At 53.9% G+C, this 23871-nt stretch overlaps 1 protein-coding gene across 1 annotated transcript in view; it reads right to left on the bottom strand.

Moving 5' to 3' along the window:
- LOC125448647 (macrosialin-like) overlaps nt 1–21095 on the bottom strand; it is a 31653-nt gene extending 10558 nt beyond the window's left edge. The window contains exons 1-4 of the mRNA XM_059642553.1: nt 20865–21095; nt 10165–10868; nt 7774–7893; nt 5893–5965 (exon numbers count right to left, since the gene is read on the bottom strand). Of these exons, the coding sequence (XP_059498536.1) occupies nt 5893–5965; nt 7774–7893; nt 10165–10868; nt 20865–20916 (949 nt within the window). The 5' untranslated portion in view covers nt 20917–21095. The remainder of the gene's footprint in view (nt 1–5892; nt 5966–7773; nt 7894–10164; nt 10869–20864) is intronic.
- Between the last annotated feature and the right edge of the window lie 2776 nt (nt 21096–23871).

The raw sequence follows: 23871 nt of genomic DNA, 5'->3' as shown, positions 1-23871 counted from the left end.
CTGAGTCTACCAGATCCCTGTGTTCAGCCGATCCTCGTGTCTGCTAGATCCCTGAGTCTACGAGGATCGGCTGAACACAGGGTTCTGGTAGTCTCAGGGATCCAGTGGACACCTTCCGGGTTCTGCTAGACACAGATCTGCTGGTCCAGTGAACACAGTGATCTGGTGTAAACGGGGATCCACTGGACACAGGGTTCTGCTCAACACATAGATCTGCAGATCCAGTGGATGCGGGGATCTGCTGAGCCAAAGGACACACAGATCCAGTGGAGACAAGGATCTGGTGGACACGGTTTGTGGGCGCAGTGCGATACAGCAGTGGAACAGAGGATGGAGTCACTAACAGGATCCACTCGAGCTGGGATCTGACTTAGCACCAGAATCAGTTTCCACCTTTCCCTTCCTGATCCTTTCTGTTCCTGGGAGCGAACGGGACACAAGCCAGCTCCTGCGTTTCGGTGTAGAAACAGAAGATGGACGGACAGCCCCCTCATGTAAATTAAACAGTTTAAAACTACTGGAAATACGCTGACTTCAGTCAGAGGCAGGGCCCAGCTCTCCAAAGGAACAAATAATCCTGTTTTTAACAAAAAGACCATCAGCGTTGTTGTGACAATGAGTGAATAACAAACAGAAAAAGGGGAACAGGCGTACTCCACATTGACATATCACAACATGGGGAAAATAAAGCAGCTCAGAGGCCAACTATACTGAAAGAAAAACCTCAGGGGCACAGAACCAGCCCATCTTTTACAAACAATATTCCCGGCATCAAAGAAAGACCCAACGGACAAATTCCAAACCCTGCCCAGCTGCTACAAATGCTGCTGCTTTCTGGGTCCACGCCGAGCTGCGCGAGACCAGCCGGAAAAACCCAGCTCTGCTTTTCGGGAAAACCCACCGTGCTTCCCAACTGCCTGTGGAACTCGAGCACACGTTTCGAACGCAGCCTACCGCAGGCAGCGAAGGAAAGGGTCAAATGGAAATGGAGCAGGAGTAGGGGGCCGGACATTCCAGCCCCACGGCAAGAGGCTGGGACATATTTCATGAACATGAACTTGTGGCCTAGAGGTTGGGGGGGGGGAGGGAGGCTTCTAGTCCACCATAACACGCCCTTCAGAACCCAGCCCGTACATCATCCAGAAGTGTACCGCTTAAACACTTCCTCTCCATGCACCTCCGCAATCTGTGGGTGTAAGTCACTGAACACTCCACGCTCTTTCGCTTTAAGTCCCCAGCCACTTAATGTCAGTGAGAGAAAAACTCCAAAAAAATAGCACTGATGGAAGAGGAATTCAACGGAAGCCACTGTCAGGAATAAGTGACAAGGTGTGGAGCTGGAGGAACACAGCAGGCCAAGCAGCGTCAGAGGAGCAGGAAGACTGACGTTTCGGGTCTGAACCCTTCTTCAGAAATAGGGGAGGGTAAGGGGCCTCTGAAATAAATAGGGAGATGGGGAGGCAATGATGGGAGGTGGATGGAGGAGCAGACAGGTGAAGAGAAGATGGACAGGTCCAGGAGGTGGGGATGGAGCCAGTAAAGGTGAGTGTAGGTTGGGGGTTGGGGTGGGGGTAGGTCAGTGAGGTGGGGGGGGCAGATAGGTGGGAGAGAAGATGGGCAGGCTGTGTCAGGTCAAGGAGGCAGGGATGAGAGGGAGGGTTGGTCTTGGGATGAGGCCGGTGGGGGTGGGGAGATTTTGAAGCTGGTAAAGTCCACATTGAGACCATTGGGTTGCAGGCTCCCAAGGTGGAATATGAGGTGCTGCTCCTGCAGTTTTCAGGGGGCATCGTCGTGGCACGGGGGGAGACCCAGGATGGACATGTCGTCCAAGGAGTGGGAGGGGGAGTTGAAGTGGTTTGCAGCTGGGAGGTGTAGGTGTTCCACAAAGCGTTCCCCGAGCCTCCGCTTGGTTTCCCCGATTTAGAGGAAGCCACATCGGGAACAGCGGATACAATGGACCACATTCGCGGGTGTACAGGTGAACATCTGCTTGATGTGGAAGGTTTTGTTGGGGCCTGGGATAGGGGTGAGGGGGAGGTACGGGGGGGAGGTGTAGCTCTTCCTGCGGTTGCAGGGGAAGATGCCGGGTGTGGTGGGGTTGGAGGGCAGTGTGGAGCGAACAAGGGAGTCACGGAGAGAGTGGTCTCTCCGGAAAGCAGAGAAGGATGGAGATGGAAAAACGTCTTGGGTGGTGGGGTTGGATTGTAGATGGCGGAAGTGTCGGAGGATGTTGCGTTGTATCTGGAGGTTGGTGGGGTGGTGTGTGAGAACAAGGGGGGGTCCTCTTGGGGCGGTTGTGGCGGGGGCGGGGTGTGAGGGACGAGGTGCGGGAAATGCGGGAGACACGGTCAAGGGCGTTCTCGATCACTGTGGGGGGGCCGGGGGATCTTGCGGTCCTTGAAGAACGCGGCCATCTGGGATGTGCGGGAGTGGGATGCCTCATCCTGGGAACAGATGCGGCGGAGGCGGAGGAATTGGGAATAGGGGATGGAATTTTTGCAGGAAGGTGGGTGGGAGGAGGTGTATTCTAGGTAGCTGTGGGAGTCGGTGGGCTTGAAATGGACATCGGTTTCTGGATGGTTGCCTGAGATGGAGACTGAGAGGTCCAGGAAGGTGAGGGATGTGTTGGAGATGGCCCAGGTGAACTTGAGGTTGGGGTGGAAGGTGTTGGTGAAGTGGATGAACTGTTCGAGCTCCTCTGGGGAGCAAGAGGTGGCGCCGATACAGTCATCAATGTAACGGAGGAAGAGGTGGGGTTTGGGGCCTGTGTAGGTGCGGAAGAGGGACTGTTCCACGTAACCCACAAAGAGGCAGGCATAGCTTGGGCCCATGCAGGTGCCCATGGCCACCCCCTTTGTCTGTAGGAAGTGGGAGGAATCAAAAGAGAAGTTGTTGAGGGTGAGGACGAGTTCAGCCAGGCGGATGAGGGTGTCAGTGGGGGGACTGGTCGGGCCTGTGGGACAGGAAGAAGTGGAGGGCCTTTAGGCCATCTGCATGAGGAATGCAGGTGTATAGGAACTGGATGTCCATGGTGAAAATAAAGTCTTGGGACCGGGGAATTGAAAGTTCTGGAGGAGGTGGAGGGTGTGGGTGGTGTCACGGACGTGGGTAGGGAGATCCTGGACTAAAGGGGAGAAAATGGAGTCCAGATAGGTGGAGATGAGTTCGGTGGGGCAGGAACAGGCTGAGACGATGGGTCAACCAGGGCAGGCAGGTTTGTGGATGTTGGGAAGGAGATAGAAACGGGCCGTGCGGGGTTGGGGAATAATGAGGTTGGAGGCTGTGGGTGGGAGGTCTGCTGAGGTGATGAATGGTGTTGGAGATGATGGTTTGGTGCTCGGGGGTGGGGTCATGATCAAGGGGGCAGTAGGAGGAGGTGTTGGAGAGTTGGCGTTTGGCCTCGGCGATGTAGAGGTCAGTGCGCCATACTACCACTGCGCCTCCCTTGTCTGCGGGTTTGATGGTGGGGTTGGGGTTGGGGTTGGAGTGAGCTGTGTTACCAGGTCAGTGGCTGCAGGAGGAGACTTTAATGTATGTAATAGCATCATGGCTTTGTGGTGAAAAGCAGTAAATTGTATTTACACACGTGTGCAAACACACTTGCAAATACACGTGCCTCACAGACATATGCGCACATGCATGCTCACACACACACGCGCTCGCTCACAACACAAATGTGCACACACACACACACACACACACGCTCGCTCACAACAAATGCGCACACACACACACACACGCTCGCTCACAACACAAATGCGCACACACACACACACGCGCGCGCGCGCTCACTCACAACACAAATGCGCACACACACGCGCGCTCGCTCACAACACAAATGCGCACACACACGCGCGCTCGCTCACAACACAAATGCGCGCACACACACACACACACAGGCGCTCGCTCACAACACAAATGTGCGCACACACACACACACACACACACACACACGCTCGCTCACAACACAAACGTGCGCACACACACACACACACGCTCGCTCACAACACAAATGCGCACACACACACACAAGCTCGCTCACAACACAAATGCGCACACACACACACAAGCTCGCTCACAACACAAATGCGCACACACACACAAGCTCGCTCACAACACAAATGCGCACACACACACACACACACACACACACACACACACACGCGCTCGCTCACAACACAAATGCGCACACACGCGCGCTCGCTCACAACACAAATGCGCACACACACACACACACACACACGCTCGCTCACAACACAAATGCGCACACACACAAGCTCGCTCACAACACAAATGCGCACACACACACACACACACACACACGCGCTCGCTCACAACACAAATGCGCACACACGCGCGCTCGCTCACAACACAAATGCGCACACACACACGCGCTCGCTCACAACACAAATGCGCACACACACACACACAGACACACACACGCGCACAAATTCACTTTGACACACACGTGCGCACACACGTTGGCTCCTGTGCAAGATCATTGAGAGGAAGGAAGTCAGGTTGGGAAGGGCCGTGTGTTTGCACAAAGACTGTCAAAGCGCAGGTTTGTGTTGAGTTTGGTTTCAGTTGCTGTGAGACGCTGTGCATTGTCACCAACTGCGGCTCCTAAGGTAATTTGGAAAGGAGGGAGATAATTGAACCAGAAATAAAGAGGCACTTTGTACGTGTCACATGGACAAAATAAAATGAGAACATCGGACTTTCACCTGTACAGAGGAAAGAAACTGGAAATGGGAGATAAATAATAATCACGGCAAGTTCCGCTGGCCCATACACTCTGCGTCATCCTTTCAATAAAACTGACACAACGTTAAAATCATCAGTGCCCAACACCCCCACCAGCCCCTACACCGCATCCCCGTCTCTGTCGCCCCCTCCGTCCCCTACACCCCCTCCCTATCACCCTCTCCATTCCCCTATACTCCCTCCCCGTCTCTGTCGCCCCCTCCATCCCCTACACCCACTCCCCGTCTCTGTCGCCCCCTCCAGCCCCTACACCCCCTCCCTATCTCTGTCACCCCCTCCAGTCCCTACACCCCCTCCCTATCTCTGTCACCCCCTCCATCCCCTACACCCCCTCCCCGTCTCTGTCGCCCCCTCCATCCCCTACACCCACTCCCCGTCTCTGTCGCCCCCTCCAGCCCCTACACCCCCTCCCTATCTCTGTCACCTCCTCCAGCCCCTACACCCCCTCCCTATCTCTGTCACCCCCTCCAGCCCCTACACCCCCTCCCTATCTCTGTCACCCCCTCCAGCCCCTACACCCCCTCCCTATCTCTGTCACCCCCTCCAGCCCCTACACCCCCTCCCTATCTCTATCACCCCCTCCAGCCCCTACACCCCCTCCCTATCTCTGCCACCCCCTCCAGCCCCTCCCTATCTCTGCCACCCCCTCCAATTCCAGCCCCTTGACCGTCCCCCTGATTCCCATTGCTTCAGCACCGGGGGCCCCGAACTCTGGAGACCCCTCCCTGACCCCTCGGGATGTTCTACCCTACCCCCCTGCTCCCCCCAACCCTCTGCTGCTGTTAGCCATATCTTGCGGCTCTCTGGGTTGGATTGAAATCTCGTTCGGTCACAGTGCTGTGAGGCCCCTTGGGATATTTAGCCAATTGACTGGTGCTGCTCAAGGGGCAAAAAGCCAACATCCTGTACAGGCTGAAAATCCAGAATAAAAATAAAAAACAATCTTTGGGAGTGTGAGGAACCGAGTTAATGTTGCAGGTTGGTGACTTTTGCGATGGAGAGTTAAATCTCTCCCTGTCTCTCCACAGTTCCTGCCCAATGTGCTGTGTCTTTGCAGCTTCAATTGTATTAGTGTACAGACTCTGAGCTTTACCAGCCATTTGGCGGGTGGGGGGGGTAACTTACCGGCTGCATCAGGAAAACTGTACATCAGTTCACTGTGAACCGCACTGAGAGAGAAGGTTTGCTGCTTGCTGTTCTGTCAGGACAGGGAGATGGACAGTGTCAGGATTGCAGACCCACCAACTGATTTCACCCTGTGACCCGTTCTGTTGCCCCTGGTGATTTAATCCAGAAAGACCAACTCGCAGCCAGCGTCATCTTATACTATATTCACTCAGGGGATGTTGGTATCTATCGTCTCCTTCCCCCCCCCCCCCTTGAGAAGGTGGGGGTGAGCTGCCTTCTTGAACCGCTGCAGTCCATGTGCTGTGGGGTGACCCATAGTGTCCCTCAGGGAGGGAACTCCAGGGATTCTGACCCAGCGACACTGAGGGAACAGGAATATATTTCCAGGTCAGGATGGGGAGGGGCTCGGAGGGGAACGTGCAGGGGGTGATGTTCCCATGTACCTGCTGCCCCTTGTCCTTCTGGATGGAAGTGGGTTGTGGGTTTGGAAGGTGCTGCCTGAGGGTCTTTGGTGAATCTCTGCAGAGCATCCTGTAGACGGTACACACTGCTGCGACTGAGCGTTGGTGGGGGGGAGGGAGTGGGGTGTTTGTGGATGTGGGGCTAGTCGAGCCGGGGGCTGCTTTGTCCTGGATGGTGTCGAGCTTCCTGAGAGGTGTTAGAGCTGCCCCATCCAGGGGCAAGTGGGGAGTATTCCCTCACCCTCCTGCCTTGTGCCTTGTAGATGGTGGGACAGGCTTTGGGGGGGGGGGGGAGTCAGGAGGGAAGTTACTCGCTGCAGGATTCCCAGCCTCTGACCTGCTCTTGTCGCTGCTGTGTTTATGTGGTGGGTCCAGTTCAGTGGTAACCCCCAGGATGTTGATAGCGGGGGATTCAGTGATGATATCATGATTGAATGTCAAGGGGCAACAGTTAGATTGTCTCAATTTGGTGATGATCAGTGTGGCATAATGTCACTAATCACGCTTCAGGGCAAAACCAGGTACGGCCTGGTGCTGCTCCTGGCACATCCTCCTACATTTTTCCATTGAACCATGGTTGATCCCCTGGCTTAATGGTAATGGTTGAGTGGGGGATATGCCGGGCCATGAGGTTACAGATTGTGCTGGAGTACAATTCTGCTGCTTTTGATGACCCACAGCACCTCATGGATGCCCAGTATTGAGCTGCTAGATCTGTGCAAAGTCTGTCCCATATAGCATGCTACTCGTGCCACACAATACGATGGAGGTTATTCTCAGTGTGAAGGTGGGACTTCATCTCCACAAGGACTGTGCGATGATCACTCTTACCGACACTGTCATGGACAGATGGGTCTGCAGCCAGCAGATTAAGGATGAGGTCAAGTATGATTTTCCCCGGGGTTCCCTCACCTCCTGCCACAGACCCAGTCTAGCAGCTCTGCCCTTTAGGACCTAACCAGCTCGATCAGTAGCACTGCGGCCGAGCCACTCTTCATGGTGGACATTGAAATCCCCCACCCAGAGGATGTTTTGTGCCCCTTGTCATCCTCAGTGCTTCCTCCAAGTGTTGTTCAACATGGAGGAGTACGGATTCATCAGCTGAGGGAGGAGGTTTCCTTGCCATGTTTACCCTGAAGCCATGAGACTTTGTGGGGTCTGGAGTAAATGTTGAGGACTCCCAGAACAACTCCGTCCCGACTGTATCCCACTGTGTTGCCCCCTCTGCTGGGTGTGTCCTGTTCCCAATCACTGTCGCAGTGAGCGCTGGGTTAGGGGAGGGATCCCATTCCCAATCACTGTCGCAGTGAGCCCCGGGTTAGGGAGGGATCCCGTTCCCGGTCACTGTCCCAGTGAGGCCCGGGTTACAGAGAGTTTTTTTTGGAAACCTCGGAACTCGGGTTTTTAAAACACTCACCTTCTTGAAACCGAAAGTGAGGAATCCCTCTGGGAAAGTGAGGTTCATGGTGACAGAGTCTGTGCCACACGTTCCGGAGGCAGTAGTCCTGTTTGGATTGATAATGAACTCTCCCCAGGCCTGTGAATAACAAACAGAGTCCGGTCAGTCACATCAGTAAGAGCTCAGACTCTTGGTCATCACCCACTTCCAACAGTAACCTGCGCCAGGCTGGGAGGTGCGGAGGGTCGGGGCGGAGGGTGGGGGGGAGTCGGTGGGAGGGTCGGGGCGGTGGGTGGGGGAAGTCGGTGGGAGGTGCGAAGGGGGGGGAAAGTTGGTGGGAGGTGCGGGGGTTCGGGGCGGTGGGTGGGTGGGGGAAGTCGGTGGGAGGGTCGGGGCGGTGGATGGGGGGAGTCGGTGGGAGGTGCGGGGGTCGGGGCAGTGGGTGGGTGAGGGGAGTCAGTGGGAGTTGCGGGGGGTTGGGGCAGTGGGTGGGTGAGGGGAGTCAGTGGGAGTTGCGGGGGGTCGGGGCAGTGGGTGAGGGGAGTCGGTGGGAGGTGCGGGGTGTCAGGGTGGTGGGTGGGTGGGGGGAGTCGGCGGGAGGTGCGGGGTGTCGAGGCGGTGGGTGGGTGGGGGGAGTCGGTGGGAGGTGCGGGAGGGTCGGGGCGGTGGGTGGGGGGAGTCAGTGGGAGTTGCGGGGGGTCGGGGCAGTGGGTGGGGGGAGTCGGTGGGAGGTGCGGGGGGTCAGGGCGGTGGGTGGGGGGAGTCAGTGGGAGTTGCGGGGGGTCAGGGCAGTGGGTGGGGGGAGTCGGTGGGAGGTGCGGGGGGTCAGGGCAGTGGAAGGGAGGGAGTCGGTGGGAGGTGCGGGGGGTCAGGGCGGTGGGTGGGGGGAGTCAGTGGGAGTTGCGGGGGGTCGGGGCGGTGGGTGGGGGGAGTCAGTGGGAGTTGCAGGGGGTCGGGGCAGTGGGTGGGGGGAGTCGGTGGGAGGTGCGGGGGGTCAGGGCGGTGGGTGGGTGGGGGGAGTCTGTGGGAGGTGCGGGGGGGTCAGGGCGGTGGGTGGGTGGGGGGAGTTGGTGGGAGGTGCGGGAGGGTCGGGGCAGTGGGGTGCTGTGGATTTGGACAGAGGATTACCAGCTGGATTGGAATAAAGCCTTCAGTGAGGAGAAATACCGGGACATGTCTCACATTCAGCCGGTCAGATCCACACAGTTCACCAGAAACAACATGGTGCAGGGAGCTTTACTCTGTACCTAACCCCGTGCTCTCCCCAACCCTAGGGAGTATTTGATGGGGTCAGTGTAGAGGGAGCTTTACCCAGTGTCCAACCCCGTTCTGCCCCTGTCCCTGGGAGTTTTTGATGTGGGGGGACAGTGTAGAGGGAGCTTTACCCTGTATCTAACCCCATGCTGTCCCTGTCCTGGAAGCGTTTGATGACATTTACTGACAGTTTACTTTCAGTTTAAAAGTGTTCAGGTGCATTACAACCAGGAGGAGGCCATTCGGCCCCTCAAACTGCTCCCCCATTCAGTAAGATCCTGGCTGACCTTTTCATGGACTCAGCCCCGTTACCATCCCACTCACCATAACCTTAACTCCTTCACTGTTCAACAGTCTATCTCAGCCTTAAAAACATTTAATGAGGAAGCCTCAACTGCTTCACTGGGCAGGGAATTCCACAGAATCACAACCCTTTGGGTGAAGAAGTTCCTCCCCAACTCAGTCCTAAATCTGCTCCCCTGTTATTCTGAGGCTATGCCCCCCACCCCCACCAGTTCTAGTTCCAACCACCAGTGGAAACAACCTCTCTGCTTCTATCTTATCAATTCCCTTCGTAATTTTGGATGTTTCTATAAGATCCCCTTCCATCCTTCTAAATTCCAATGAGTACAATCCCAGTTTGCTCAATCTTGCCTCATAAACCAACCCTCTCAACTCAGGAACCGACCTGGTGAACCTCCTCTGCACCCCCTCCCAGGGCCAGTAACATCCTTTCTCCAGTAAGGAGACCCGAACTGTACACAGTCCTCCAGGTGTGGCCTCACCAGCTGCAGCAAAACCTCCCTGTTTTTAAACTCTATCCCTTTGGCAATGAAGGACAATATTCCATTTGCTGCCTTAATTACCTGCTGCAGCTGCAAACCAACATTTTGTGATTCATGCACAAGGACACCGAGGTCCCTCTGCACAGCAGCACGCTGCAATGTTTCACCATTTAAATAATCATCCATTTTGCTGTTATTCTGACCAAAATGGATGACCTTGCATTTACCAACATCGTACTCCATCTGTCAGACACTTTCAGTTTAAAAGTGGAGTAAGCTTTACAATATTCCCGACTCCCGAGCGGTCGCCTCAGACTTTGTTCCGGTCAGTCGGCGTAAGAGGCAGCGAGAGAGAAACCGGTTCACTCACCGATTTGCTTTCTGCTGTTGGATATCGGACCCGCAACCTTATCTCCAGCTTTGCCAACGCACAGACTGTTTGGTTGTTGGTCACATTGTAGCTTCCACTGTTGGAGGAGGGAGCAGGGCTCGGGTGCACACTGGTGGGCCACACAGTGTGGGTGGTGTGATTGGCCGGGGCGTGGGTGGTGTGATTGGCCGGGGCGTGGGTGGTGTGATTGGCCGGGGCGTGGGTGGTGTGATTGGCCGGGGCGTGGGTGGTGTGATTGGCTGGGGCGTGGGTGGTGTGATTGGCCGGGGCGTGAGTTGTGTGATTGGCCGGGGCGTGGGTGGTGTGATTGGCCGGGGCGTGAGTTGTGTGATTGGCCGGGGCGTGGGTGGTGTGATTGGCCGGGGCGTGGGTGGTGTGATTGGCCGGGGCGTGGGTGGTGTGATTGGCCGGGGCGTGAGTTGTGTGATTGGCCGGGGCGTGGGTGGTGTGATTGGCCGGGGCGTGGGTGGTGTGATTGGCCGGGGCGTGGGTGGTGTGATTGGCCGGAGCGTGGGTGGTGTGATTGGCTGGGGTTGGAGGAATGGTGGTGGTCACTGGACCAATTACAGTTGGTGGCACTAGAGTAGCTGGTTTCCTTGGACTGATGACAGTTGGAGGGAGGAGAGTAGCAGGTTTTGGTCTTGGTGGACAGTGAGACCCATCACACTCTGTGTTCCCATTTGCTGTGAACGGAGAATCCAACAGTTAGTACACGAAGCTCCAGTGCCCTGCAAGATCATGTCGACAATGCCAAATCTCTTTGCTGCTCTCACAAGCTGCTCGGGTAAGGAATGATCTCTCTGAGGACTTGGCTACAAACTGGGCTTGGGCAGCAGCAGGCAAGGACCCGATCCTGCTGACCAGGCTAGGACCAGAGGAGGTGACCACAACGCCAGGCTGGAGAGGCCAGGACAACTCTAAAAGGATCTCACGACTCGGTAACTGGTTACCAACAGATTTATTTGGTTCCCCTACAATTCTTCTCTACCTTTCAAAATTTTATATCTAACCCTGCCCTGCCCCTTGTCCTGGGAGTGCCGGATGGAGACATTTAAGACTATAAGCTATAGGAATAGGATAAGGCCTTTTGGCCCTTCAGGCCTGTTCCACCATTCAACAGATCATGGCTGATTCAACACTCCTCATGTTCACTTTCCTTCTCTTTCCCCATTACGCTCACTGGTCGAGAATCTATCTCAGCCCTAAATGTACACAAGGACTCTGCTCGCACAGCTCTCTGCAGCAAGGAGTTCCAAAAACTTTTAACCCTCAGAGAAGAAATTCCTCCTCGTCCCGTCTATTCTGGGACTGTGCCCTTTGGAGCGAGACTGTCCCCTGAGGGGAAACATCCTCCTCACAACTGGCCCTGCCAATGTTTCAGTGAGGTCACCTCTCATTCTCCTGAATCCCAACCTGTTTAGCTGTTGCTCATGAAGCAATCCCTCCAAACCCATGATCATCCTAATGATCGGTCTCTAAGCTAAATAAGGGGACTACAGTAGTGGTCTCTGTATCTAACCCCGTGCTGTCCCTGTCCTGGGAGTGTTTCATGGGGGACAGTGTAGAGAGAGCTTTACTCTGTATCTAACCCCGTGCTGTCCCTGTCCTGGCAGTGTTTCATGGGGACAGTGTAGAGGCAGTTTTACTCTGTATCTAACCCAATGCTGCCCCTGTCCTGGGAGTGTTTAATGGGGGACAGTGTAGAGGGAGCTTTACTCTGTATCTAACCCCATGCTGTACCTGTCCTGGAAGCATTTGGTGGGGAACAGCGTAGAGGGAGCTTTACTCTGTACCTAACACTGGATTAGCACAAAAGTGATCTTACAATATGATTCAACTCAGCAATGCGAACGTTTGAGTCATCTCATCTGGGAAGGTTGCCCTTTCAGCTTCAAGAGGAAGTGGTGTTTGAGGTTTGGAGTGGGATTTAGAGGAAATAACTGCAGACATGTTGGGGTTGGGGGCATTCAGGCTCCTCATGGTGGCCATTACCTGATTATGACTGCAACAGATTCGGATGATGGGGCTACTTTGGAGAGGTTACAGACTAACGCCATTTGGCAGTGGTTTGGGTGGGAAGTGGGAACATCTCGATGATGCACCTTGCTTTGACAGAGGTTTTTGTTCCTTTGAAACTGTTTAAAATGCCTCGTTACCTTCCTGTAACTGTAATCAAACAGCATGCTACATGGGGAGGGTCAGGGCTCAGAAAAAGATGCCAGTTTTCAGGAACGTCTATAAGGAGGAAACACACAGAGGGACAGGAGGAGCTTTAGGGAGGGGGGGGTTCCAGAGCTTTGGGCCCAGGCAGCCAATGGGGGAGCGATGGGAATCAGGAGATGGTCAAGGGGCTGGAATTGCAGGAGGCGACAGAGATAGGGAGGGGATGTAGGGGCCGAAGGGAGTGACAGAGATATGGAGGGGGTGTAGGGGCTGGAGGGGTTGACAGAGAAAGGGTCTGGAAATGGAGAAGGTGACAGAGATAGGGAGGGGGTGTCGAAGCCAGAGAAGGAGGTGACCAGGAAAGGGAGGGGTGTGTAGGGACTGGAGGAGGAGGTATGAAGGATGGGGAAGGGGGGCCAGGGTTAGGGAGGTGAGTGCGGGTGGGGGCCGAGAGAGGAGGTGACGGGGATAGTGAGGAGGGCCAGGGTCGGGGAGGGGAGCACAGCAGGAGCCGAGGGAGGAGGTTACGAGGATAGTGAGGAGGGCCAGGGTTAGGGAGGGGAGCGCGGGAGGTGGGGGGGTGCAAGAGAGGAGGTGACGGGGATAGGGAGGAGGGCCAGGGTTAGGGAGGGGAGCGCGGGGAGAAGGGGTCGAGGAAGGAGGTGACGGTGTTAATGAGGAGGGCCAGGGTTAGGGAGGGGAGCGCGTGGGGGGCCGAGGGAGGAGGTGACGGGGATAGGGAAGAGGGCCAGGGTTAGGGAGAGGAGCGCGGGGAGGGCTGAGGGAGGAGGTGACGGGGTTTGGGAGGAGGGCCAAGGTTAGGGAGAGGAGCGCGGGGAGGGCTGAGGGAGGAGGTGCCGGGGTTTGGGAGGAGGGCGTGCTATGATTTGTAAACACAATAAGAGTTTGAACATCGAAGGGGTTGGTTCAGCCTGAGGCTGTGAGAATTAGTGAGCGGGAGGATGCTGGGTGAACAGGGTACAGGGGGAAGAGGTAACAAAATGTGGAGCTGGATGAACACAGCAGGCCAAGCAGATTTTAGGAGCAGGAAAGCTGACATTGTGGGCCTAGACCCTTCATCAGAAAAGCTTTTGTGCTCCTGAGGTAATGGGAACTGCAGATGCTGGAGACTCCAAGACAACAAAATGTGAGGCTGGATGAACACAGCAGGCCAAGCAGCATCTCAGGAGCACAAAAGCTGACGTTTCGGGCCTAGACCCTTCATCTGATGAAGGGTCTAGGCCCGAAACGTCAGCTTTTGTGCTCCTGAGATGCTGCTTGGCCTGCTGTGTCCATCCAGCCTCACATTTTGTTGTCTTGTGCTCCTGAGGTGCTGCTTGGCCTGCTGTGTCCATCCAGCTCCACACTTTATTATCTCGATTCTCCAGCTTCTGCAGTTCCCATTATCTCTGATACAGGGTGAAGAGGTTTGGATGAGTTGGTGTTTGCAGATGGTATAATGAGGGTGGATTGTTGTTAACTATCTAATCCCCTGAGGTGAGTGAGAGAGAGAAGACAGAAGGCAGGTTAGTACTGGGGGGAGATATGACATTTATAGATTTAGAGTTGGTTACTTGTGGTAGTTAGAGCAGAAGAGAAAATTGTGACCAAACTGTGTCCCGTGTTGCTTAAATACACCAGGCTGTCACAAATTGTTATGTTGCAACATCTTGGCAATCAGTGTTAACATCAGCGCCAGCAAATCATTCCAACCACACAGATAGCACGAGCTGCTGATGCTGGAGAATCTGATATAACACGGTGTGGAGCTGGATGAACACAGCAGGCCCAGCAGCACCAGAGGAGCAGGAAAGCCTGATGTTTCGGGTCTGGACCCAAGGGTCCTCTGATGCTGCTTGGCCTGCTGTGTTCTTCCAGCTCTGCACCGTGTTATCTCATTCTAACCACACTTGGCCATCCTGCTTCCTGTTTGTCCTTCAACCCTCATCCAGGCTAAATTCCAATGTTCCGGGAAAGGTGGGAGTAGAAAGAGAGAGGATAGACAGTGAGCGAGAGAGTACGCAACAGCAAGAGTGTGGGAGACAGTGTGACGGAGATGGAGAGAGAGAGGGAGTGTGGGAGACAGTGTGACGGAGATGGAGAGAGAGAGGGAGTGTGGGAGACAGTGTGACGGAGATGGAGAGAGAGAGGGAGTGTGGGAGACAGTGTAACAGAGAGGGAGAGAGAGAGGGAGTGTGGGTGACAGTGTAACAGAGAGGGAGAGAGAGAGGGAGTGTGGGAGACAGTGTGACGGAGATGGAGAGAGAGAGGGAGTGTGGGTGACAGTGTAACAGAGAGGGAGAGAGAGAGGGAGTGTGGGAGACAGTGTGATGGAGATGGAGAGAGAGAGGGAGTGTGGGTGACAGTGTAACAGAGAGGGAGAGAGAGAGGGAGTGTGGGTGACAGTGTAACAGAGAGGGAGAGAGAGAGGGAGTGTGGGTGACAGTGTAACAGAGAGGGAGAGAGAGAGGGAGTGTGGGTGACAGTGTAACAGAGAGGGAGAGAGAGAGGGAGTGTGGGTGACAGTGTAACAGAGAGGGAGAGAGAGAGGGAGTGTGGGTGACAGTGTAACAGAGAGGGAGAGAGAGAGGGAGTGTGGGTGACAGTGTAACAGAGAGGGAGAGAGAGAGGGAGTGTGGGAGACAGTGTGATGGAGATGGAGAGAGAGAGTGTGGGAGACAGTGTAACGGAGAGGGGGAGAGAGAGTGTGGGAGACAGTGTAATGGAGAGGGGGGGAGAGAGAGAGTGAGAGTGTGTGGGAGACAGTGTAACGGAGAGAGGGGGAGAGGGAGAGACTGTGGGAGACAGTGTAACGGAGTGGGGGGGGAGAGAGAGAGTGGGTGTGTGGGAGACAGTGTAACGGAGAGGGGGAGAGAGAGAGACTGTGGGTGGCAGTGTAACGGAGAGAGGGGGAGAGAGAGAGACTGTGGGTGACAGTGTAACGGAGTGGGGGGGGAGAGAGAGAGTGAGTGTGTGGGTGACAGTGTAACGGAGTGGGGGGGGGGAGAGTGTGAGTGTGTGGGAGACAGTGTAACGGAGTGGGGGGGGGGAGAGTGTGAGTGTGTGGGAGACAGTGTAACGGAGAGGGGGACAGAGAGTGTGGGAGACAGTGTAACGGGGAGGGGGAGAGAGAGAGACTGTGGGTGACAGTGTAACGGAGAGGGGGAGAGATGCCTTCACAAAGGAAGCCACAAATGTATCTCTCAGAAATGTTCAGGAACCAGGCGTCGAGTGGCAGGAAGAACCTTTAGAAAATCCGTTCCTACAGATAGGACAGCAATAAGTGTCATGTCATTATTTAAGAACAGAGGGAGGAGAGAGATTTAGTGAGCAGTTAACCCAGCAGCAGCAGCACTGCCCGAAAGGCTGAAGGGTGACAGGAGAACATCTGGAAAAGATCGGGCAAGGCCAGCGTAGATTTATCAAAGGCAAACTGTGCATAACAAATTAGCTGGGGGTTTTCAGAGGCTGTGACAAGTAGGAACGATCGGGGGAACCAGTGGATGTGAGCTATTTGGATTTTCTGAAGTTTCTGACATCATTCCTCACGAAAGGTTAGTGGTGAAGATGGTAACAGATTAGCAATGGATGGACAGTTGGTTAACAGACCGGAAACCAGAGAATGGTCTTTTACTGCGTGGGAGGCAGTGACTTGTGGGGTCCAGCGGGGATCGGTGCCTGGACCCCAGCTCCTCCCAATATACAGAAATGACCAGGATATGGGAACTGAATGCAGTGCTGGTGAGTTTGGCATGTACACAGAGCCGGGTGGGACTGAGAGCCCGAGTGGGAGGAGGGGGAGTCACTGAGCCTTCTCAGGGAGTCAAGACAGGCTGAGTGAATGAGCAAACCTATGGCAGACACAGTCGAGCGTGGCGAAATGTGAAGTGATACATTTGGGCGTGAAAAACCAGAATGGCAGGGTCTCACTTAAATGGGTGATCGTGGATCTACAAAGAGACCTGGGCCTCAGGCAATGCAAGGCGAAAGGCCGATGCAGCAAAGCCGCTGGGAATGGAATACCGGCCTCGACTGTAAGACAGCTGGGGTTCAGAAGGCAAACTGTCTTCCTGCCTACAGGTGCGACCCCCTGGGGGTGTGCTGTGTACACGGCTGGTCTCCCTATCAAGGATGTCAGCATTGTCATATTCGGAGAGCTGCGATCAACTGGGCCTGGCTTCACTTGAGTTTCATAGAACATAGATGGTTTAAGGAACAGTTGTTGGGAGTGATGAGTAAATATGTCCCTCTGAGACAGGCAAGACGGGGTAAGATAAAGGAACCTTGGATGACGAGAGCGGTGGAGCTTCTAGTGCAAAGTAAGAAGGTAGCTTACATAAGGTGGAGGAAGCTAGGGTCAAGTTCAGCTAGAGAGGATTACATGCAGGCAAGGAAGGAGCTCAAAAATGGTCTGAGGAGAGCCAGGAGGGGGCACGAGAAAGGCTTGGCAGAAGGAATCCGGGAAAACACAAAGGCATTTTACACTTACGTGAGGAATAAGAGAATGGTCAAAGAAAGAGTAGGGCCGATCAGGGATAGCATAGGGAACTTGTGTGTGGAGCCTGAGGAGGTAGGGGAAGCCCTAAATGAGTTTTTTGCTTCTGTCTTTACGAAAGAAACGACCTGTGTAGTGAATGAAACCTTTGAGGAGCAGGTGTGCATGCTGGAATGGATAGAGATAGAGGAAGCTGATGTACTGAAAATTTTGTCAAACATTAAGATTGACAAGTCGCCAGGCCCGGATCAGATTTGTCCTCGGCTGCTTTGGGAAGCGAGAAATGCAATTGCTTCGCCACTTGCGAAGATCTTTGCATCCTCGCTCTCCACTGGAGTCGTACCTGAGGACTGGAGAGAGGCAAATGTAATTCCTCTCTTCAAGAAAGGAAATAGGGAAATCCCCGGCAATTATAGACCGGTAAGTCTCACGTCTGTCGTCTGCAAGGTGTTAGAAAGGATTCTGAGGGATAAGATTTATGACCATCTGGAAGAGCATGGCTTGATCAAATACAGTCAACACGGCTTTGTGAGGGGTAGGTCATGCCTTACAAACCTTATCGAGTTTTTTGAGGATGTGACTAGTAAGGTTGATGAGGGTCAAGCTGTGGATGTGGTGTACATGGACTTCAGTAAGGCATTTGATAAGGTTCCCCATGGAAGGCTCATTCAGAAGGTCAGGAGGAATGGGATACAGGGGAACTTAGCTGCTTGGATACAGAATTGGCTGGCCAACAGAAGACAGCGAGTGGTAGTAGAAGGAAAATATTCTGCCTGGAAGTCAGTGGTGAGTGGGGTTCCACAGGGCTCTGTCCTTGGGCCTCTACTGTTTGTAATTTTTATTAATGACTTGGACGAGGGAATTGAAGGATGGGTCAGCAAGTTTGCAGACGACACAAAGGTCGGACGTGTCGTTGACAGTGTAGAGGGCTGTTGTAGGCTGCAGCGGGACATTGACAGGATGCAGAGATGGGCTGAGAGGTGGCAGATGGAGTTCAACCTGGATAAATGCGAGGTGATGCATTTTGGAAGGTCGAATTTGAAAGCTGAGTACAGGATTAAGGATAGGATTCTTGGCAGCGTGGAGGAACAGAGGGATCTTGGTGTGCAGATACATAGATCCCTTAAAATGGCCACCCAAGTGGACAGGGTTGTTAAGAAAGCATATGGTGTTTTGGCTTTCATTAACAGGGGGATTGAGTTTAAGAGTCGTGAGATCTTGTTGCAGCTCTATAAAACTTTGGTTAGACCGCACTTGGAATACTGCGTCCAGTTCTGGGCGCCCTATTATAGGAAAGATGTGGATGCTTTGGAGAGGGTTCAGAGGAGGTTTACCAGGATGCTGCCTGGACTGGAGGGCTTATCTTATGAAGAGAGGTTGACTGAGCTCGGTCTCTTTTCATTGGAGAAAAGGAGGAGGAGAGGGGACCTAATTGAGGTATACAAGATAATGAGAGGCATAGATAGAGTCGATAGCCAGAGACTATTTCCCAGGGCAGAAATGGCTAGCACGAGGGGTCATAGTTTTAAGCTGGTTGGTGGAAAGTATAGAGGGGATGTCAGAGGCAGGTTCTTTACGCAGAGAGTTGTGAGAGCATGGAATGCGTTGCCAGCAGCAGTTGTGGAAGCAAGGTCATTGGGGTCATTTAAGAGACTGCTGGACATGCATATGGTCACAGAAATTTGAGGGTGCATCCATGAGGATCAATGGTCGGCACAACATTGTGGGCTGAAGGGCCTGTTCTGTGCTGTACTGTTCTATGTTCTATGTTCTATGTTCTATAGAACATAGAAAAGTACAGCACAGTACAGGCCCTTCGGCCCACAATGTTGTGCCGTGGAATAATCCTAACCCAAAACTAAAATGACCAAACCTACATTCCCCACAATTCACTGCTGTCCATGTGCATGTCCAGCAGCCGCTTAAATGTCACTAGTGACTCCGCTTCCACGACTGGCAAAGCATTCCATGCGCTCACAACTCTCTGGGTGAAGAACGTCTAGCATCAGAGGAGCAGGAAGGCTGACATTTCGAAGGAAGAAAGGGGCAGTCTGATTGAAGTGCATAAAATTCTAACAGGGCTGGACATTACGAGATACAGGGAGGCTGTCTCCCCTGGGTGGGGGTGGGGAGGGGGTGGAGTCTAGAACCAGGAGAAACAATCTCAGGCTCCAGGGCTGGGCCATTTTGGACTGAGATGCAGGAACAGCTGTTCACTCAGTGGTAGTGGCCTCTGTGAAACTCTGTCCAATGGGACGCTGTGGAGGCTGGGACACTGAGTACATTCAAGAAAGAGATGGATCCATTTCTAGATTTGAAGGGCACCGATGGGTGTGGGGAGGAAGGATCCACCATCGGGCTGTAGAATGCAGTACGGGCTCAAAGGACCAACTCTTCATTCATGATGAAACAGAAATGGAGTCAAACAGAGCAAGTGATGGAACTGAAAATAGAGACGGAGAGTGAAAGCACAGAACTAGGGGAAAGTAATACAGAAAGACAGCGAGAGATTCCACCGCAAAAGTTACAAAGCGGTCATGTCAAAGTTTCAAAAGTCCCGTAAGAACGAGCAGGAGGAGGAGGCACCCACTGGAAGAGACTGGGGACTGTAGACAAAGCAAACAATATCCATTCAGAACCAATGTGAACAATCCTGACTTTTAATCTAACACTTTGATCACAAACCGCTTCCTTATCAATGTGTACCAGCCCCAAACCCGTGCCACACATTATATCACACTTGCACAGAATGCCCTGAACTCAGAATGTGCTTTCTTGTTCTAGGTTGGCGTGGGGCATCATTGCAGCGCATACAGCAGGGAAATCAGGCCCTTCGGTCCAACTGGTCTGTGCTGACCCCAAACTAAACTAGTCCCATTTGCCTGCATTTGGTGCCTATCCCTCCTAAAAAACACAGCACCATTCAACAGGAGATAATGCGGTGTGGAGATGGATGAACACAGCAGGCCAAGCAGCATCAGAGAAGCAGGAAGGCTGATGTTTCGGGCCTAGACCCTTCTGAAGAAACGTCAGCCTTCCTGTTCCTCTGATGCCGCTCGGCCTGCTGTGATCATCCAGCTCCACACCATGTTATCTCCAGCATCGGTAGTCCCTACTACCTCTGAAACAATTCAACAGGAACTTTTCAAAGGGGAATAGGGAGGAATAATCAAAGAGCGAAAAGCCTGGAGGGTTGAGGTGTGAGACGAGGTGAGAGAATGGGTTCTCATGAACAGTCCTTTCAGAGAGCCAGCATCTATGGCCAATACTCCAGTCTGTAGGCTGGATAGCTGTTATTTCTTGGTGCTAGTTTGGAGACGTGCAACACATCATGGACAAAAGCTAAAGGTGAGCATCACTGTGAGGAGAAACACCACAATTAATGGTGTGAACACCACAGGGAGACCTGTTTTTCCTGAGGTTCCTTTACCCCAGCCAATAGTTGGGGGGGGGTGGATGGGGTGGGTTAGGGGTTTAATTAAGAAACGAAAACAGAAATTGCTGGAAAAGCATCTACGGGGACAGAAAAAAGGCCATCGAAAAGGGTCCCTGAGCACCCGAAACATGAACTTTGCTTTTCCAGCTGTTTCTGATTCCCAGTTCTCTGTTCTGTTTTCAACTTTAGGTCTCAATTAAGGCGAGGAAACGGGCTGGGGGTTTGGCACGACTGCCAGACGCGCTTTCGAGTTGGACAGCACGGGTCGAATGGCCTCCTCCCGCCCGGAGATTTCCTAAAGATCCTAAAGCACTTCGTTTACCGAGTTAAATCAGTGACCAAAAGCAACCCCCTCCAAATAACTTAAAAATAATCCTAAAACCACTTCCTCCTGCACTTCCACAACGTGCAAGTAAATCCCACTTTTAAGTATCTCTCTCTTGTGAAAACGTCCAGAGAGTTCACTTCGGTAAAGAGAGAGAGTGGGGTAGGGGGGAAAAATCCCCAGTCTGGCTTTTTCTTCCCTTTTGCTGCCTTTAAGAACCGATTGTAAAGCGCCTCTCGCCCTTCCCATTGCAAACCCACCTGCAGAGATGGTGGCTAGGAGAATGCAACAGAGCACGGAGGAAGGATACATGGTCCCCCAGGCGCTGGTTTTCAGCCTCTTGCTCCCGGGAATAGAGAGGTACAAGCCCCTGGCTGGTGGCACAAATTGGGAATTTCCTGGCTTCCTTTGTGCACACCCTAAACCGTTTGCTGCCTTGTCGGTGACAGGAAATGAAAGTTGCTCTGAACCCTTGCAAGCCAATCGCACTGGGGAGCCTGATTCTCAAACGCAAGACGTGACCTTCATAAGATTTCGCTTTCGTTTCCCTTCCCAGAGAGTGAGTCACTGGGGCAGGAGTTCTCAATGATCTCATTGAGAAGCTGCATCGTCGAATCCTGCAACCCCCCCCACCTGTTAGGTGACCACTCACCGCCCCACCCCAGTTAGCCCCCTTTTTAGGATTTGCAGGCTGGGCCCAGCATTTATTGCCCGGTCCCCAGTTGACCCTCACCACCGCCCCCCAACCTTCAGAAGGTGGGGGGTGAGCTGCCTTCTTGAACCCCGGCAGTCCATGTGCTGTAGGTTGACCCTCAGGGAGGGAATTCTAGGATTTTGATTCAGCTGCACCGAAGGAACAATATATTTCCAAGATCAGAGATAATGGGAACTGCAGATGCTGGAGAATCCAAGATAATGAAATGTGAGGCTGGATGAACACAGCAGGCCAAGCAGCTTCTCAGGAGCACAAAAGCTGACGTTTCAGGCCTAGACCCTTCATCAGAAAAAGGGGGATGGGGAGAGGGTTCTGAAATAAATAGAAAGAGAGGGGGAGGCGGACCGAAGATGGAGAGAGGAGAAGAGAGTATGGGTGGGGAGGTAGGGAGGGGATAGGTCAGTCTGGGAGGTGCTTGAGATGGGGTGGGAGGAGGGGATAGGTGAGAGGAAGAACAGGTTAGGGAGGCAGGGGTGAGCTGGGCTGGTTTTGGGATGCAGTGGGGGGAGGGGAGATTTTGGAGTTTGTGAAATCCACATTGATACCATTGGGCTGCAGGGTTCCCAAGCGGAATATGAGTTGCTGTTCCTGCAACCTTCGGGTGGCATCATTGTGGCACTGCAGGAGGCCCATGATGGACATGTCATCTAAAGAATGGGAGGGGGAGTTGAAATAGTTTGCCACTGGGAGGTGCAGTTGTTTATTGCGAACCGAGTGGAGGTGTTCTGCAAAGCGGTCCCCAAGCCTCCACTTGGTTTCCCCGATGTAGAGGGAGCCACACTGGGTACAATGGATACAGTATACCACATTGGCAGATTTGCAGGTGAACATCTGCTTGATGTGGAACGTCATCTTGGGGCCTGGGATGGGGCTGAGGGGGCAAGAGAGGGGGAGGCGCACTGAAGATGGATAGAGGAGAAGAGAGTATGGGTGGGGGGGGAGGTAGGGAGGGGATAAGTCAGTCTGGGAGGACGGACAGGTCAAGGGGGCGGGATGAAATTAGTAGGTAGGAAATGGAGGTGCTTGAGATGGGGTGGGAGGAGGGGATAGGTGAGAGGAAGAACAGGTTGGGGAGGCAGGGGGTGTGGGGGCAAGTGTAGCACTTCCTGCGGTTGCAGGGGAAGGTGCCGGGTGTGGTGGGGTTGGGGGGGCAGTGTGGAGCGAACAAGGGTGTCGTGGAGAGAGTGGTCTCTCCGGAAAGCAGACAAGGGTGGGGATGGAAAAATGTCTTGGGTGGTGGGGTCGGATTGTAGATGGCGGAAGTGTCGGAGGATGATGCGTTGTATCCGGAGGTTGGTGGGGTGGTGTGTGAGAACGAGGGGGATCCTCTGGGGGCGGTTGTGGCAGGGGCGGGGTGTGAGGGATGTGTTGTGGGAAATGTGGGAGACACGGTCAAGGGCGTTCTCGACCACTGCGAGGGAAAGTTGTGGTCCTTGAAGAACTTGGACATCTGGGATGTGCGGGAGTGGAATGTCTCATCGTGGGAGCAGATGCGGCGGAGGCGAAGGATTTGGGAATAGGGGATGGAATTTTTGCAGGAGGGTGGGTGGGAGGAGGTGTATTCCAGGTAGCTGTGGGAGTCGGTGGGCTTGAAATGGACATCGGTTTCTAGTTGGTTACCAGAGATGGAGACAGAGAGGTCCAGGAAGGTGAGGGATGTGTTGGAGATGGCCCAGGTGAACTTGAGGTTGGGGTGGAAGGTGTTGGTGAAGTGGATGAACTGTTTGAGCTCCTTGTGGGAGCAAGAAGCGGTGCCGATACAGTCATCAATGTAACGGAGGAAGAGGTGGGGTTTGGGGCCTGTGTAGGTGCGGAAGAGGGACTGTTCCACATAACCTACAAAGAGGCAGGCATAGCTTGGGCCCATGTGGTACCCATGGCCACCCCCTTTGTCTGTAGGAAGTGGGAGCAAGTGAAAGAGAAGTTGTTGAGGGTGAGGACAAGTTCAGCTAGGCGGATGAGGGTGTCAGTGGGGGGACTGGTCGGGCCTGTGGGACAGGAAGAAGTGGAGGGCCTTTAGGCCATCTGCATGAGGAATGCAGGTGTATAGGAACTGGATGTCCATGGTGAAAATAAAGTCTTGGGACCGGGGAATTGAAAGTTCTGGAGGAGGTGGAGGGTGTGGGTGGTGTCACGGACGTGGGTAGGGAGATCCTGGACTAAAGGGGAGAAAATGGAGTCCAGATAGGTGGAGATGAGTTCGGTGGGGCAGGAGCAGGCTGAGACAATGGGTCAACCAGGGCAGGCAGGTTTGTGGATTTTGGGAAGGAGATAGAAACGGTCCATGAGGGGTTGGGGAACAATGAGGTTGGAGGCTGTGGGTGGGAGGTCTGCTGAGGTGATGAGGTGATGAATGGTGTTGGAGATGATGGTTTGGTACTCGGGGGTGGGGTCATGATCAAGGGGGCAGTAGGAGGAGGTGTTGGAGAGTTGGCGTTTGGCCTCGGCGATGTAGAGGTCAGTGCGCCATACTACCACTGCGCCTCCCTTGTCTGCGGGTTTGATGGTGAGGTTGGGGTTGGAGCGGAGGGCTGCCCATTCTGCGGGGGAGA

The sequence above is a fragment of the Stegostoma tigrinum genome, chromosome 45, assembly GCF_030684315.1.
Source record: "Stegostoma tigrinum isolate sSteTig4 chromosome 45, sSteTig4.hap1, whole genome shotgun sequence".
Taxonomy (NCBI): Eukaryota; Metazoa; Chordata; class Chondrichthyes; order Orectolobiformes; family Stegostomatidae; genus Stegostoma; species Stegostoma tigrinum.
This window is presented reverse-complemented; position numbering and strand designations above follow the sequence as displayed.